The 15,593-nt window shown below is 39.3% G+C and overlaps 1 protein-coding gene across 5 annotated transcripts in view; it reads left to right on the top strand.

Annotated features, from left to right (window-relative positions):
• The first annotated feature begins 87 nt into the window (after positions 1-87).
• LOC130921337 (inositol 1,4,5-trisphosphate receptor type 1) overlaps positions 88-15,593 on the top strand; it is a 156,628-nt gene continuing 141,122 nt past the window's right edge. For 3 of the 5 annotated variants that reach the window (XM_057845083.1, XM_057845085.1, XM_057845084.1), the window contains exons 1-3: positions 91-329; positions 924-1,038; positions 6,818-6,888. In XM_057845083.1, coding sequence (XP_057701066.1) covers positions 947-1,038; positions 6,818-6,888 — 163 coding nt within the window. In that variant the 5' untranslated portion in view covers positions 91-329; positions 924-946. Of the gene's footprint in view, positions 330-923; positions 1,039-6,817; positions 6,889-15,593 lie in introns of all 5 variants that reach the window. The other 2 variants (XM_057845087.1, XM_057845086.1) reach the window with 2 other exon arrangements.

A 15,593-nucleotide genomic window follows, 5' to 3' on the forward strand; every position in this document is an offset into this window, starting at 1 on the left:
TCAATGCAGACTGCGTAGGTAATTGCCATAGGTTTCTCGGAGAATACTTTCGGAAGTGGACATCATTTCCCAGAGATCAACAGTGCCGCCGCGCGGGAAGAAGTGGCAGCTACAGCAAGCTCAAACGGCTGCGGCAGATCAGAGTACCCGGCGCACAGAAGAACGCCTGTCCGTCTCTTTGCTTACCTACTCGGCAGCCGAGCAGCCACAAACTCTGGCTTATTCTTCCCCACTGGCTCAAACTATCGCTCGGGGATAGTGGGGTCACCGTCATGTTATCGTAGCTGGCCCTCAAACAGCTGAACATCCGAGCATTTACTGCCGCCGAGGTAAAGTTGGGCTCAACTTCTTTTCCTTATCTTCATCCTCTTCTGAACAGAGTAGATAGTGCGCTCCATAAATGGCTAACACTGTTTCCCCACTTTTGAAGTCAACCAGCGCTCTTATCGTTTGTGCTTCTTGATTTTAAAATCTCAGACAAAAACCTCGAATTGTGCAGGTGTTGTTGTTTCTACTCCATCAAAATGCCAATGCTAGGAGAATGATCTGTTTGTATGCAGCAGTTTCAATGTTTTGGCATCCGTGCTGTGAAAGCCATTGTTTTGGATCTACTCAGTAAGAGACTCGCCAGATGGAGCAAAGTGGACCTGTTGCAGGTGCACAGGTTCCTGTTTGCAGACCTAATTATTAACTATTCAGACTTCAACCAGCAGCAATCTATTGCTGTAACATGAAACAGAATTTTCCTACAAACCCATGCAAATGCATGGGGTTGTATCAGCCTCACCTCTAAATTTGCTCCTAACTGGCCTAATGGTAAGAATAGGCAAACGAGCAGTGGGAGAATACTCAATAGAATCATTGTATTCAGGAGCAATTGTTGAAAATGTATATAAAATAATGTTTTGATCCCTTTGCTCTAGGTGTTTCTTAGTGTGTGTCCAACATGTCGGATAAAATGTCCAGCTTCCTGCACATCGGGGACATCTGCTCCCTGTACGCAGAAGGGTCCACCAGTGGTTTCATCAGCACCCTGGGGTAAGCACATATGATTGGTAAACATGACACTTGCCCTGGAAGTGAGCAGAGTTTGGAAGATGTTTGTAGATACAGTCTTTTCATTCACAACTTGTCCTGGATAACGGTCAATGAATTAAACGACACTATTTCCATGCGTGCAACATATTGTATTTATGAACAAACAGATACAAATTACGACTTAATTAGGGGTTATGCACTGTGGTGGTTCAATAGAGTGCCAGAAGTTTTGTCAGAAGGGAAAAGTGGAAGGTCATTGGTGTGAATATGATTATATATAGTTTAGGGCTGTCAAACGATTAAAATGTTTAATCGAGTTAATCACAGCTTAGAAATTAATTAATCGTAATTAATCGCAATTCAAACCATCTATAAAATACGCCATATTTTCTGTAAATTATTGTTCGAATGGAAAGATAAGACGTACAACGGATATATACATTCAACATATTGTACATAAGTACTGTATTTGTTTATTAAGACAATAAATCAACAAGATGGCAATAACATTATTAAGATTCTGTTAAAACGATCCATGAATAGAAAGACTTGTAGTTCTTAAAAAAATAAATGTTAGTGCAAGTTATAGAAAATGTATATTAAATATTATATTAAAATAAACTAGTAGCTCACCATTGTTGATGTCAATAATTACAGAATGCTCATGGTGCTGAAACCCATAAAATCAGTCGCACCCAAGCGCCAGCAGAGAGTGACAAAACACCAAAAAACACAAGTAACAAGTGGACATGACACTGTGCTGTCATTTTAATCTGTTTGAGCAGGGTATGTGCGTTAAATGCGTCAAATATTTTAACGTGATTAATTTTAAAAAATTAATTACCGCCCGTTAACGCGATAATTTTGACAGCCCTAATATAGCTGTAACCTGCCGTTGGCTGAAAAACTATTCAGATTGTACTAGTGTTGCAACGAATAATTGATTAACTCGAGTAATTCGATTACAAAAAAACTTCGAATCCATTTTTTCTGCTTTGAGTATTTGTTTAATTAGAGTGGCGTTGTAATGGTTTGTCTTGAAAGTGTTTGTATTTAGTTTTATTGATTTGGGTGGATACACTGCCCTTTAGTTGCGACAGTGAATATGACATAATTCATTTAACATGGCTGAATCCGGCTGCTTCCTGTTAAAACCAACATAAGGTAAGTTTTTGTTTGAGCTAATATGTTTTTTATGCATTCCTAATTTAATTTATAGGTGTATTTAGCTTTTTTTGTGGGAATTATGTGTTTTAAGGATTTGTTAAGAGCATTGTAAAAACAAAAAAACATTAACATTTTATAGCATTTAACCTAGTGGCTAAGATTAGGTAACTTAAATCTTTTTAAATGAAAGTGCAAATCTTCATAGTTTGACCCTACTGCCTCTTTATAGTCTACTGGGATAGACTCCAGCACCCCGTGACTCTTGTGAGGGTAATCAGTACAGATGATGAATGCATGAAAGTTGAACACTTTTTGTCCACGGTTCAAAATGAAGAGGGGAAAAGGTACATTACCTCCCATTTCTGCACAATAATATTACAAACATGTATAGTACGTACATTCATTATACTAATGACTTGCTTGGTTTTGTGCCATTCAACAACCTATCCTGAGCAGAAATCTTATCTAACAATAAAAATCTTGTTTTTGGTAGTAATTTCCTGCTAGTTCTAAATTCTGACTCCCTTTCTGGCTGAATGCTGCTAACTTTGAGCTCTTACAGACAAAAGGGGTAGTGGGTATTGCAGGCTGTCATTCTTGAGTAGTTTTCTCACACTAGTTGTGGTTTATCAGAAATTGTGTCATGAACTTTGGTGGTTGGTATTTGCACATGTAGGAGGAATCGTTTTTCACTCTCAGAGTAGGACAGGAGGGATACAGTCATGTAATTTTTCCAGTTTATCCCACAAAATAAAGGTATTAAAACAGGTGGTATGATGACCTTAAAGAAGTGCGCTGTTCCTGATTGACCACACAACGAAAAACACAGAAGAAAAGAAAACTGATGTTATTTTGAATATGGCAGGAGCGAAGGTGGCTAATGGATGGAAATAGTTATATTGTCTATTGCTAATTTGCTAAATCAGTAAAGCCAGGACCATAAGTCAGGTTGCAGTCAATGAAAAAAGATGGAATGACCTTCTGTATGAAGAATAAGTTGTTTGAGATGCTTTGAGGCATTTTCTGAGTTCCACAACTTCCCACGCACATGTGAGTGCATAAATTTGCAAAATTGTCATACCAGTTTTGGCCAGCTGCTTTTTCCTTCGTGCACAACCACTAACCCAGCTACATTTTACACATGGAAGTTCTCTTACCAAGTTGGAAACATGAAGCTCTTTAGCCGTTTTGTTGTTGTTTGGATTTAGAAACACTTGTTACCATTGGAAATAATGCATTTCTAATTAATCCTATCATGCAAGGTTTTTGCCTCGGGAGCTTTTTTTCGAGATCGGTGGTGGAGCCAATTCTTTAAAACGCTCACCTGTTAATCTCCCAACGTAAAAATTGTCGAGCGAAAATTCAAGTGACTCTGCTGCCTTTTGGAGGAATCTGGTCACAAAACCAGCATTTATTCGAGGGATTCTGCAGTGTGTACTATACATATTAGTCATATACAAGGGAAAAAAATTAAATGGGAAAGCGTGATTCATAGCATTTATACTCAGCAACTAATTACGTTATCTTTTGAACAGGGAAAATACTCCTACTTATTCATTATTACAGCTTCTGAGACATGTATCATTTTATTGTTGTTTTTCCTGGATTTGCACTTACTATTCTTTTAACGAATCACAAAGATTTTCAATGAATTAAAATGGACATTAATTAACACTTGCCAAATGCATGTTAGAGGTATTGAGAGGTTGTACAATTTGTTCGTGGTTGCTTTCTCCATACAGTGTATCACAAAAGTGAGTACACCCCTCGCATTTCTGCAGATATTTAAGTATATCTTTTCATGGGACAACACTGACAAAATGACACAATGAAAAGTAGTCTGCGTGCAGCTTATATAATAGAGTTAATTTATTTTCCCCTCAAAATAACTCAAAATATAGCCATTAGTATCTAAACCCCTGTCAACAAAAGTGAGTACATCCCTTAAACATCATCCCTAAATGTCCAAATTGAGTACTGCTTGTTATTTTCCCTCCAAAATGTCATGTGACTCGTTAGTGTTACTAGGTCCAGGTGTGCATAGGGAGCAGGTGTGTTCAAATTTGTAGTGCAGCTCTCACACTCTCTCATACTGGTCACTGAAAGTTCCAACATGGCACCACATAGCAAACAACTCTCAGAGGATCTTCAAAGACGTATTGTTGTGCTACATGAAGATGGCCAAGGCTACAAGAAGATTGCCAACACCATGAAACTCAGCTGCAACACAGTGGCTAAAATCATCCAGCGTTTTAAAAGAGCAGGGTCCACTCAGAACAGGCCTCTGGTTGGTTGTCCAAAGAAGCTGAGCGCACGTGCTGAGCGTCACATCCAAATGCTTTCTTTGAAAGATTGTCGCAGGAGTGCTGTCAGCATTGCTGCAGTGATTGAAGAAGTAGGAGTCAGCCTGTTAGTGCTCAGACCATACGCCGCACTCTACATCAAATTGGTGTGCATGGCTGACACCTCAGGAGGAAGCCTGTTCTGAAGACCGTACACAAGAAAGCCCGCAAACAGTTTGCTGAAGACATGTCAACAAAGCACATGGATTAGTGGAACTATGTCCTATGGTCTGATGAGACGAAGATTAATTTGTTTGGTTCCGATGATCTCAAGCACGTGTGACCAGGTGAGGAGTACAAAGATAAGTGTGTCATGCCTACAGTCAAGCATGGTGGTGGGAATGTCATGGTCTGGGGCTCCATGAGTGCTGCAGGTGTGGGAGAGTTACATTCCATTGAGGGAAACATGAACTCCAACATGAACTGTGAAATACTGCAGCAGAGCATGATCCCCTCCCTCCAGAAACTGGGTCGCAGGGCAGTGTTCCAGCATGACAATGAGCCCAAACACACCTCCAAGATGACCACTGCTTTACTGAAGAGGCTGAGGGTAAATTTGATGGACTGGCCAAGCATGTCTCCAGACTTTAACCCAAGAGAACATCTTTGGGGGATCCTCAAGCGGAAGGTGGAGGTGCGCAAAGTTTCAAATATCCGGCAGCAACGTCGTCATGAAGGAGTGGAAGAGCATTCCAGTGGCAACCTGTGAAGCTCTGGTCAACTCCATGCCCAGGAAAGTAATGGCAGTTCTGGATGGTAGTGGTGGCCACACAATATTTTGACAGTTGACATGTAATGTTTATTTAAAAAATATATTTATGTTTTTCTGCTTCATTCTCGTACAGCCTCTCACTCCTGCTGCTTTTCTTGGTCAGCAGTGCCCTGGAGTTAGCTATATAAAGTTAATAATGATTGACAAGGGTGTAGCTTTGATCTTCCCAGAGAAGCTTGGTAGCTCTACCATCGAAGGTGAAGAAGTTTCAATCATCGTCTAGCTTGTTAAACACTAGTGGTAGTGTGCTGTGGCAATTCTTTATGTAAGTGAGAGGCTGTTCTCAGCAGTGTGAGCATCAAAGCGTAAGTGGATTTAAGTGGACTCACTCAATGAAGCATTTAATAAAGATAAGCGCACCCTGCTGCGCTTGTGAATGCATTCGGAGCAGGCTCTACTTCTGCTACCCAGGCTGTGACTGTACACGCGGGGAGTCTTGGATGCGGAAGTACAGCGTATACGCTATTCAGAATCAACAATGGCAAGATGATAGACAATTAGCCATGGCCAAATCTTGTGCTGCGCTAAGCAGGTGCATTTGATACACAAAATCGGGTTTTACTGTGGTGGTTGTGTTTTGCATGGTGTTGCTGAATGTACTGTGAGAGAGTGACAGTGGCATAGAAAGGCCAAGCCTCTTGGGACGGCCGTTTCATGAGTTTCACTCTCCTGGAAGTGGTGACAATTTGACAGTCCAAAAAGTCATAAAAATGAGAGCGATTTCACGCCTGTGTGAATTAGGGTAGCACGTGGTTTAATTTTTCCCCTATACATTTTTTATATACTCCAGTTCGCTCGGCATTGAGTCAGGAGGGAGTCGGGCGCTGGTTTGGTTGGTGCAGTGTAAATGCTAAACCTGATCAACACCTCATTTGCAAGTGTGGCTGTGAGGTAGCTCTCCACCTGGACCCTGGCCCTCTTGGTCTAGTGCAGGGGTGGGCAAACCGGTCCTCGAGGGCCGCAGTGGGTCCTGGTCTTTGTTCCAACTGACCCAGCACAGATAGTTTAACCAATGCGGTTTCAGCAGAAATGAGAAGCACCTGACTGCAATCGACTGATTGCACTTGTAAAACAGCAGATTGGTGAAAAGGTGTCCTCTTAAATGGGTTGCAACAAAAACCCACACCCACTTCGGCCCTTTGTGGAATTAATTGCCCACCCCTGGTCTAGTGTGAAAGTGCCCTTATAGTCTTTTTTTAAACTCAAAGTCTGCCACTGACAACGATAGATGTCTAATTCATTCAAACTAGGATGGCTGGCTGTAAATGCTGATCTTTTAGTGCCACTGATGGCACTAGACGTCCAATCCATTTTGACCTGTTGGTTCCTTTATAAAACAGTGACATCTTTTTAAAATGATATATCAATAACCCATTGGGATTCAAAGTATCGCGATATATCACTGTATCAATTTGTCACACCCCTATTTCCTAAGATGTCTAACATTAAAGTTTTCTGGTCAGAGCCTAACAGTGTTGTCATACACTTCAATCTGCAGCTTGGTGGATGACCGCTGTGTGGTTCAGCCTGATGCAGGGGACCTCAACAACCCTCCCAAGAAGTTCAGAGGTAAGAAATTGTCCTCGGAGGTTTTACATCATTCCCACTAACTGCGGTGTGTTTATACTGAGAGCTCTGTGATAGACACTGCTCCATGTGTTGTGCTGTGTTTCTTTGGCAACAGCCACAATACCTCCCTGCCCGCAAGACTTCAAACAGGGATGCCACTGACAATGTTCAAGATGCATCCACCTCATCAGTGATAGCACAGGGGAGATTTGATTTGGAAAAAGTAAAAGCTTTCCATAAAAGAATCCTTGACATGCTTCTTTGGGTGAACTTGCTATAAATACTCTTCATACAGGAAGCGGAACCCTCAGTTCTCATGCTGGAGACTTGTATCTCTCGGGGCAGCTAGCCACAAATTGCACATATCTGAAGTTGTTTAGTCTTCATAGTTCATCAGTCTTCTGGTTACCAACAGCTGACTAAAATATGTTCTTTCATGAAGATCATGATTGATAAAAGACATATTTTATTCTAGCTTATTCTCCAAAATGGTCCGAGCAAACTTGGAAGCAGCAAGGTTGTTTGCAATTAGCTTATGTGATAATGATCTACAGATAAAGTTGTCCTTGTTGCTCTGGAAATGTAGTTTACAGTGAATTATGCGCAAAGGCCAATCATATCACAGAATCTTAACATGTTTAACAGTCACAGAAGCACAAATCATATGAAGAATGACTAATACAACATTATTTACGTTTTAGTTTCAAGGGAGGAAAGACATTTAAATTGTGTTATAAGGCTTTGGTAAGTTCTTAGATTTATCTGAAAACTTACTGACATGCCCTCAAACCTTTTATGTCTCATACAACTGCCCAATTCATTTGCATAGACGATGGCGAAGGGGAAAACTATTTGTCACTGTGTGTGGGTTTTATTAATTTATTATTAAGGCTGTCAAAATTATCGCATTAACGGGCGGTAATTAATTTTTTAAATTAATCACGTTTAAATATTTGACGCATTTAACGCACATGCCCCGCTCAAACAGATTAAAATGACAGCACAGTGTCATGTGCACTTGTTACTTGTGTTTTTTGGTGTTATGTCGCCCTCTGCTGGCACTTGGGTCCGACTGATTTTATGGGTTTCAACACCATTAAGTAATTATTGACATCAACAATGGCGAGCTACTAGTTTATTTTTTGATTGAAAGTTTTACAAATTTTATTAAAACGAAAACATTAAGAGGGGTTTTAATATAAAATTTCTATAACTTGCACTAACATTTATCTTTTAAGAACTACAAGTCTTCCTATCCATGGATCACTTTTAACAGAATGTTAATAATGTTAATGCCATGTTGTTTATTTATTGTCATAATAAACAAATACAGTACTTATGTAGAGTATGTTGAGTACAGTATATATCCGTCTTATGTCTTATCTTTCCATTCCAACAATAATTTACAGAAAAATATGGCATATTTTATAGATGGTTTGAATTGTGATTAATTACGATTAATTAATTTTTAAGCTGTGATTAACTCGATTAAAATTTTTAGTCATTTGACAGCCCTATTTTTTATATTTTCTTTGTGCTAATCTATCTTCAAATGGACTGTCTATGTTGTAACTTATCAGCAATATTTTGTTAGGCCGAAATGCAACCTGTGTGGTGAGCATTATTGTCCGCCTGCCTCATGTTCACGCTTCCTTCAACTTACAACCTCATCACCAACACCGCTTTTATGAATTTTGATTTCCCCCCCTTTTTTTCCCCCCCAAACAGCCCGAACTAATGCCTTCGGAGCAACTTGTGCCTAAAATAATTAATGAATTTGATTTAGTATAATCGAACTTTGCTTGTGTAACACCCTTGAAAACGTTGAGCGAGGTTAAAGTGCCTCTGGTAACTCTGCTTTGTCAGCTGCTCGTGATTAGAAGAGGCCTTTATGTCAGTGTGAGGTGACTCTGGACGTCAAATCAGAAGGTGGAAAAAGGCATTAGTGCGAAACTGCGAATGAAAGCAAGTAAACTGATTTAAAACTTCCTTGTATTACTATTGAATTTTCCCCACAAGGAAAAACTAATAGGTCCTGATATTGATATGCTGCCTCCCCACTGTTGAAGTGGACCTGCAGGTAAAATCCAACCCGCCCCCCCCAATCTTTCAGGCATAATATACAGTGCACTAACCGATCACTTAATTAGGCGTACCTGTCAACCTGTTCGATAATGCAAATTTCTAATCAGCCAGTCACATGGCAGGAAATCAATGCATTTAAGCATGTAGACATGGTCATGGCGGTCTGCTGCAGTTCAAACTGAGCATCAGAATGGGGAAGAAGGGGGAATTGAAATGACTTTGAACGTGGCATGGTTGTAGGGGCCAGATCGGCTCGTCTGAGGATTTCAGAAACTGCTGATCAACTTGGATTCTCACGCACAACCATCTCTACGGTTTACAGAGAATGGTCTGAAAAACGGAAAACATCAAGTGAGCAGCAGTTCTATGGATGAAAAAACCTTGTTGTTACGAGATCAGAAGAGAATGCCCAGACTGAATCTAGCTGATAGAAAGGCAACAGTATCTCAAAAAACGATTAATTAAACAATGAATCGATTAGTCAGATAAATGTCACTTTTTTTCCAATTACCTTCACAATTGAACTTGAAGCTGTTTTAGGCATGTTCTAAGTAGAGATGTCCCGATCCGATATTTGGACCGGATCGGACGCCGATATGGGCAAAAAAATGCGCATCGGTATCGGATCGGCCGACACAGGAAAAATTCCGATCCAGACTTCCGATCCAGTTTTTTTCCGGTCGGGGTTTTCCAACACACCAATTTACATAATCCATTCCAGTTTTTGCTTCGGTTTCCCTAAAATCCGGTCCGCATTTTACGGCACACCTTCAACACACTACATTACCGTCTCCCAATTTACCGAGAGACTTTATCGGTAAAAATGTCAGCTGTGTGGGATCATTTCACCTTAAAGGACGACAAAGACGAAGAGGCAGAGTGCAACATATGCCACAATAAAGTCAAGCGTGGTGGTAAAGCTGTAAGAAGTTTTAATACAACCAACCTAATCAAGCATTTAGCGAAATACCACCAACAATATAAGGAGTATGTTCAGAAAACCGAAGACAAAAAGAAAGGTCCTACGCAACTAACACCGGCAGAAACTTTTGCTATGCGTGACAAACTGGCACTCGACAGTCCCAAAGCCCAGGGAATAACAAGAGTCATTGCCGAAGAATTCATTCTGGATGACGAGCCATTATCTCTTGTGAGTAAAGACGCACCATCCAACACTTAGAACCACGGTACAACATGCCCAGCCGTCATTACATTCTTGAGCGATTCGGCCGTGGAAGATTCGAGAACGATTCACAAACATCCAAATTTCGATTATTGAAATTTGTCAAGTAAAGCGGAACTAATACATAGCGCGGTCTTCGGGACGCAATGAGAAACGGACCGCATTGCGTCCCGAGAGTAAACCTCATGCTTGTCATAGACCCGGGTAATGCCAACGCTCGACTCACGGCTTTAGCTCAACTCATGCCGCTGGATAAAAAACACAAGAATACCTGACTGCTGCTGACAGCCGCTACAAACTACGTCAACATTGTTTTACTGTTGATAATAGATATCATATGTATATAGAACTAGATGCTGGATGACAGACTCGACAGCGTTAGCAACATTGAAGTATGGAAAACTACATCCGTTAGTAAACAGCCGCAATCTTAAAGCAGGAGACTTCCCTAGTAGGCTGTTGTGAACCTTCCAAGCGAACCTAATTAACTTTTTATCTAAAATACTCCTAAATCGGCAAAATCTTGACTTGAATCTATCTTCAAAACAGTTTTAAAACTTTAACATGTCGAAAGTAGACAGAAGGGGAAATTATGGAATAACGGGAGCAATTTTAACTTTAACAGTTGATTCGCAAAATTAAATGCATTGAATGCAGTTTAAAGCTGCTGATACAGAATGGGCACTTGGTTATTTTATTTACTGTTTTAAAATGTTAACTTGATACTGAAATAGTCGTTTATTTAAACCTGAGAGGCTTTTTATACAATTATTGTAACTAATGCACGAAACATTAAAAGCATCTAATAGCTTGGGGGGTTTGTGGGATTTTCCACTGAGGTCGTTTGTGTGTTTTGCTTTTTTAAGACAATTTACAATATTATTTGCACGTTTTACTGACTGACTATGCCATTTCTGTTTGTTATTTATAATGTTTTGTGTTTGTCACTGAATAAGCAGGTCAGTTTCTTGTTACCAACCGTTGTGTGTTATTCAAACTCACCTAATTCAGCTGGCTAGTTGTTATCAAGAGTCCTAAAACCCTTTTCAACATGAGTCTGAAAACTAAGTAAGGAGGGTAAATAACTTTAAACTTTAACACATGCTCAGATAGGCCGGTATCGGTATTGGCCAGGATCGGTATCGGATCGGAAGTACAAAAACCTGGATCGGGACATCCCTAGTTCTAAGTAACAATGAAAACAACATGGATGACTATTTCCTTCAAAAATAATATTTTATTACAGCATCCTGACTTAATTGTATATTCTACAACGGTAATGTTTACATACATAAATCTAAAGTTTTCAATAAAGGTTCTGAGTATAAACCATAAAAGGAATTTCTCAGTAAACAAATCAAACAAAAGTCCTGTTCATTCAAATTAAAAAAAAAGTGCTGCTTATTGACAGTTTTTTTTTCTTGTTGGCACAGCACTGATATAAATTGTGTCAATGACTCATTTATTTTCTTTAAACAAACTAAACTAAAAAATCAAATGGAGAGGAGGCAGACTGTTATGAATCAGTTTTCTTTATCAAACAGTTGTTCATAAATACAATCCAATTCCATAGCACTCTTGTGTGACAATTTACAGTGTGAATGGGAGTTTGTGTTGAAAGGAGATTCTAAGCTGTTACATGAATGGGTTTATGTGTGTGGTGTCTTTAAAAATAAGAAATAAGACAACTTTACTTTCTAACAATTACACAAGTGCTCATATGCTTCTCCAAAACACAATACAAACAGACACTTAGGACCAGTGTTGTTTATAACGCCGTTAGAATATAACAGCGTTACTAACGCCGTTATTTTTTTCAATAGTGAGTAATCTAATTAATTACTTTTCTCATCTTGGCAATGCCGTTACCATTACTGAGGCGGGAAAGGCGTGCGTTACTATGCGTTACTATGTTGGTTGAATGACGCGAGAAAAGCCTGAAAGAGACAGACTCACGGAGACAAGAGAGCAGAGCAGGAGTGGTGAGGAGGCAAGGGAGTTGTGACGCCGTTGTAAACGGGATGCTACAGTAGGTGGCTCCAATAATACCTGGCATGATGCTACAGTAGATACCACATATTACACATATTATAGAACTAGATGCAAATGGCGGACACGGCGGCATTAGCAACATGTATAAAGAACTAGATGCAGTAAACAGCCGCCGTCTTAAAGCAGTAGACCTCTCAGGAAGCCTCTGTGGTATAGAACCTTCCTAGCGAACCTAAGTAACTTTTTATCTAAAATGCTCCTAAATCGGCAAAATCTTGACTCAAATCTATCTTTAGGTCACTGTATAGCATAATCGCTAACTAGTTTAGCGCTCCGTGCTAAGTAGAACAAAGAATAGAAACAATACAATTGGCTTCATTTACTCACCTCTGACGGAGGCACACTGGATCTAACAACACAAAAGATCTATCTCTCGACACTTCGTCATATTATTGATACAGCAAACAAACCTTAGTGTAGCAGTGAACTCTCGCTCTCTTGCTCTAATCACTGGCATGCGCGCAACTTCTCATTACACACAAACAAAGACCCAAACGGGGCTGCTCATAGCTGCCGACAAAAATCGATCATCAAATTCTTTGGCAACTAATTTAATAATCGATTTAATCGATTAGTTGTTGCAACCTTAGTAAAATGTTTTAACTAGAGATGACTTGCAACGTGCAAGTGCTCTATTATAATAACGGATTAACATAACAGTTCTATGTGAAGTTGTATTGAGTTCATTTTGTCTATACTTATAAATTAGTTGAATTTTTCTTTTATCCCAGACAACAGTTATTTTAATTACCTGACATGTTTCGGTGAACACTTCATCAGTCACTGGTGTTGGTGTGACATGTCTTTATCAGCTGATGGATCCATCTTATAACTGATGCATTGTAGGAAATTATGATGTATGCATTAATTTTGGCACTAACAAATGTTTGCCTTTGCTGTTGATTATTATGTGATCAGTTCAATATAGTAATATGGATTCATAATTAACCACTGAATTGATGAGATGACCAATGCTGAATACAGATATTAGCTTTGATTTTTTTTTGTGTGCCATTTGCAATAGCAGACATTAGCCTATGTCTCTTACTAACTGTGTCATCGGGTCTACTGTCGCAGTCACTGCTGAGGTATGCTCAACATTTCCCCCTAATGTAAACACAAGCGCTCCTAATGTAATCAAACTTTCACTCATGTAGCGTGTGAGTCATATTTCACACTGACACACAGAAAAGAACTGATTGTTTGTAAAAGATTGTAGTTTGAATTAAAAATGTATATTTTTGCGACACCAGGCCTGAACCATTCCTGACCAACCTTATATGTAAAGGGCACTGATAAGGATTGTATAAATAGTCTGGGTTAAAGGTCTATTATGTACTGGTAGACGCGCTAGAACAGTGGTTCTTAACCTGGGTTCAATCGAACCCCAGGGGTTCGGTAAGTAAGTCTAAGGGGTTCGCCGAAGGTAAAGAAACACAAAGCCCTATTTTCTTTCGTACGCTGATTAAATCTAGGCAAAGTGGCTTTTTAGACCAGGTTTTAGACTGGTTAGCTCTCAATTTACAGGCTTAATCAATTTCTTTTAACTGCTAGTCCTCGATCTGATGGGAGGAGGAACTGGTTTGCTCAGTGGAAGGTTGACTCGCACTTAGTATGAGGGAATACAACAGATAGAGGGAATACAATAGACCGTTTAGTCTCAAATTTTGACCTGTTTCTAAAACATGCTGTCCAAATGAGAAGAATTTTGGACGGGAATTTTCTAAATTATTAGCTTGATAGCTTCGATATATCGGTTTTGAATTTGGAAAATTATCTAATTCCGGAGGGTTCGGTGAATCCACTTGTGGGGTTTGGTACCTTTAGCAAGGTTAAGAACCACTGTACTAGAACAAGTACTAGACTACAGTAATCAATATTTTGCTTTCAAGTGCTATCATGTTGTTCCTGAAAATGTGAAAATTGATCCTTCCATTAAGGAGAAAAGAGATTTGATTAAAAAATACATATATGAAAGCTATTCTACACACAGAAACTGAAGATTTAAATGTGGTTCAGGCTTCCAACTCTTTCAATTTGTTTATTCACACATTGTATCACCGTACACACAAGAACATGGTCACATATATAAACAGTTCATCTGATAAGATGCTTGAAAGGGACACTCCGAATACTGACTGTTGGATTCTGGATACTTCTCCTTGTTCATTTCACTCAAAGTTCCTCTTTTTTTGGTTTCTTTGAACACCTGTGCACTTTGAGGAATAGAGAGCTTTTCTTGATTCCTTACCTTAAAACGACCTTGAATTCTTCCCAACACAAATCAGTGTTTCTCTCGGAGACTGCTGTCTGCTGGTTAATTACCAGAAATAGATCTGTCTTTAGTGCATTCCTTTCCAAATAAGTCCAACATAAGTGCATAGTTTTACTGGCGATCATGGTAGGGACACCTTACGGGAAACGGTCAAGGCTGCTGTTGTGTCGTATTTGGGTAGATGCACTACAATTGATTGGATCTGTCCTCCATCTCTTAACAGGATGCGAGCTGGCATTTTAAACAATTCAGATCATTGTGGCTGTTGTTGATTTGACACAGAAAAGAAGTCTTATGCAATGAATGTGTGTCTTCAGTTTCCCTGCCAAATGTTGGATCTAGTGGATGGAGAGTTACTCATGTTTCACGGCACAACTAGAAAATGTTTGTATCTCATGATGTGCGTTGGTCAGTTGTATTGCTGAATAGGAGAGGCAATCTTTTCTCAAATAAAAAGGCAATATAGTATCTTTTTAAGACCTACACAAATTTGAAGAACTGCCTATGGTGAAATACTATAGATGGAGGTAATGAAATATATACTAGGGATGCAGCTATCGAATATTTTAGTCATCGAGTATTCGACTGAAAACATGAGAAAACAAGACATTTCACCTAAAATTGAACAACTTTCAGACAATCAATGTCTTTATTTTTGATGTACATTGTTGAAAACAGCCAACAATTGCAACTCAGATGTGACTAGAAACCCCCCCCCCAACAAATTCACCGCTTTCACTCAAAAAACTTCTAGATCTTATGAATTGAAAAAAAAAATCTGATTTCTTACCTAAAAATGTAACTCCGGTTGATAACACACATCACAGAATAGTTAGATGTTTTTCCCTACGTGTTTCAATTGAATTTCTAGTTGTGTCAAGCTATTTTTAAGTTGTAGTTAAGTTTAAGCATAGACTTCATAACCTATTTACATGACATGGGAAACGGGGCCGATTCATAGGGGGCCTATTTTTAAAAACTTCAAATTCAAAGATTTTCAAAACCAAAGCTGCTACCGACCTAAAACCAAAACAGGCACCTACCTTAGCCATATCTGAGTCTCCATGAGCAGCGGCATCAAAAAATTCAGTCGTTCCCTTTTAAAATCCC

The sequence above is a fragment of the Corythoichthys intestinalis genome, chromosome 9 (genome assembly GCF_030265065.1).
Source record: "Corythoichthys intestinalis isolate RoL2023-P3 chromosome 9, ASM3026506v1, whole genome shotgun sequence".
NCBI classification, from domain to species: Eukaryota; Metazoa; Chordata; class Actinopteri; order Syngnathiformes; family Syngnathidae; genus Corythoichthys; species Corythoichthys intestinalis.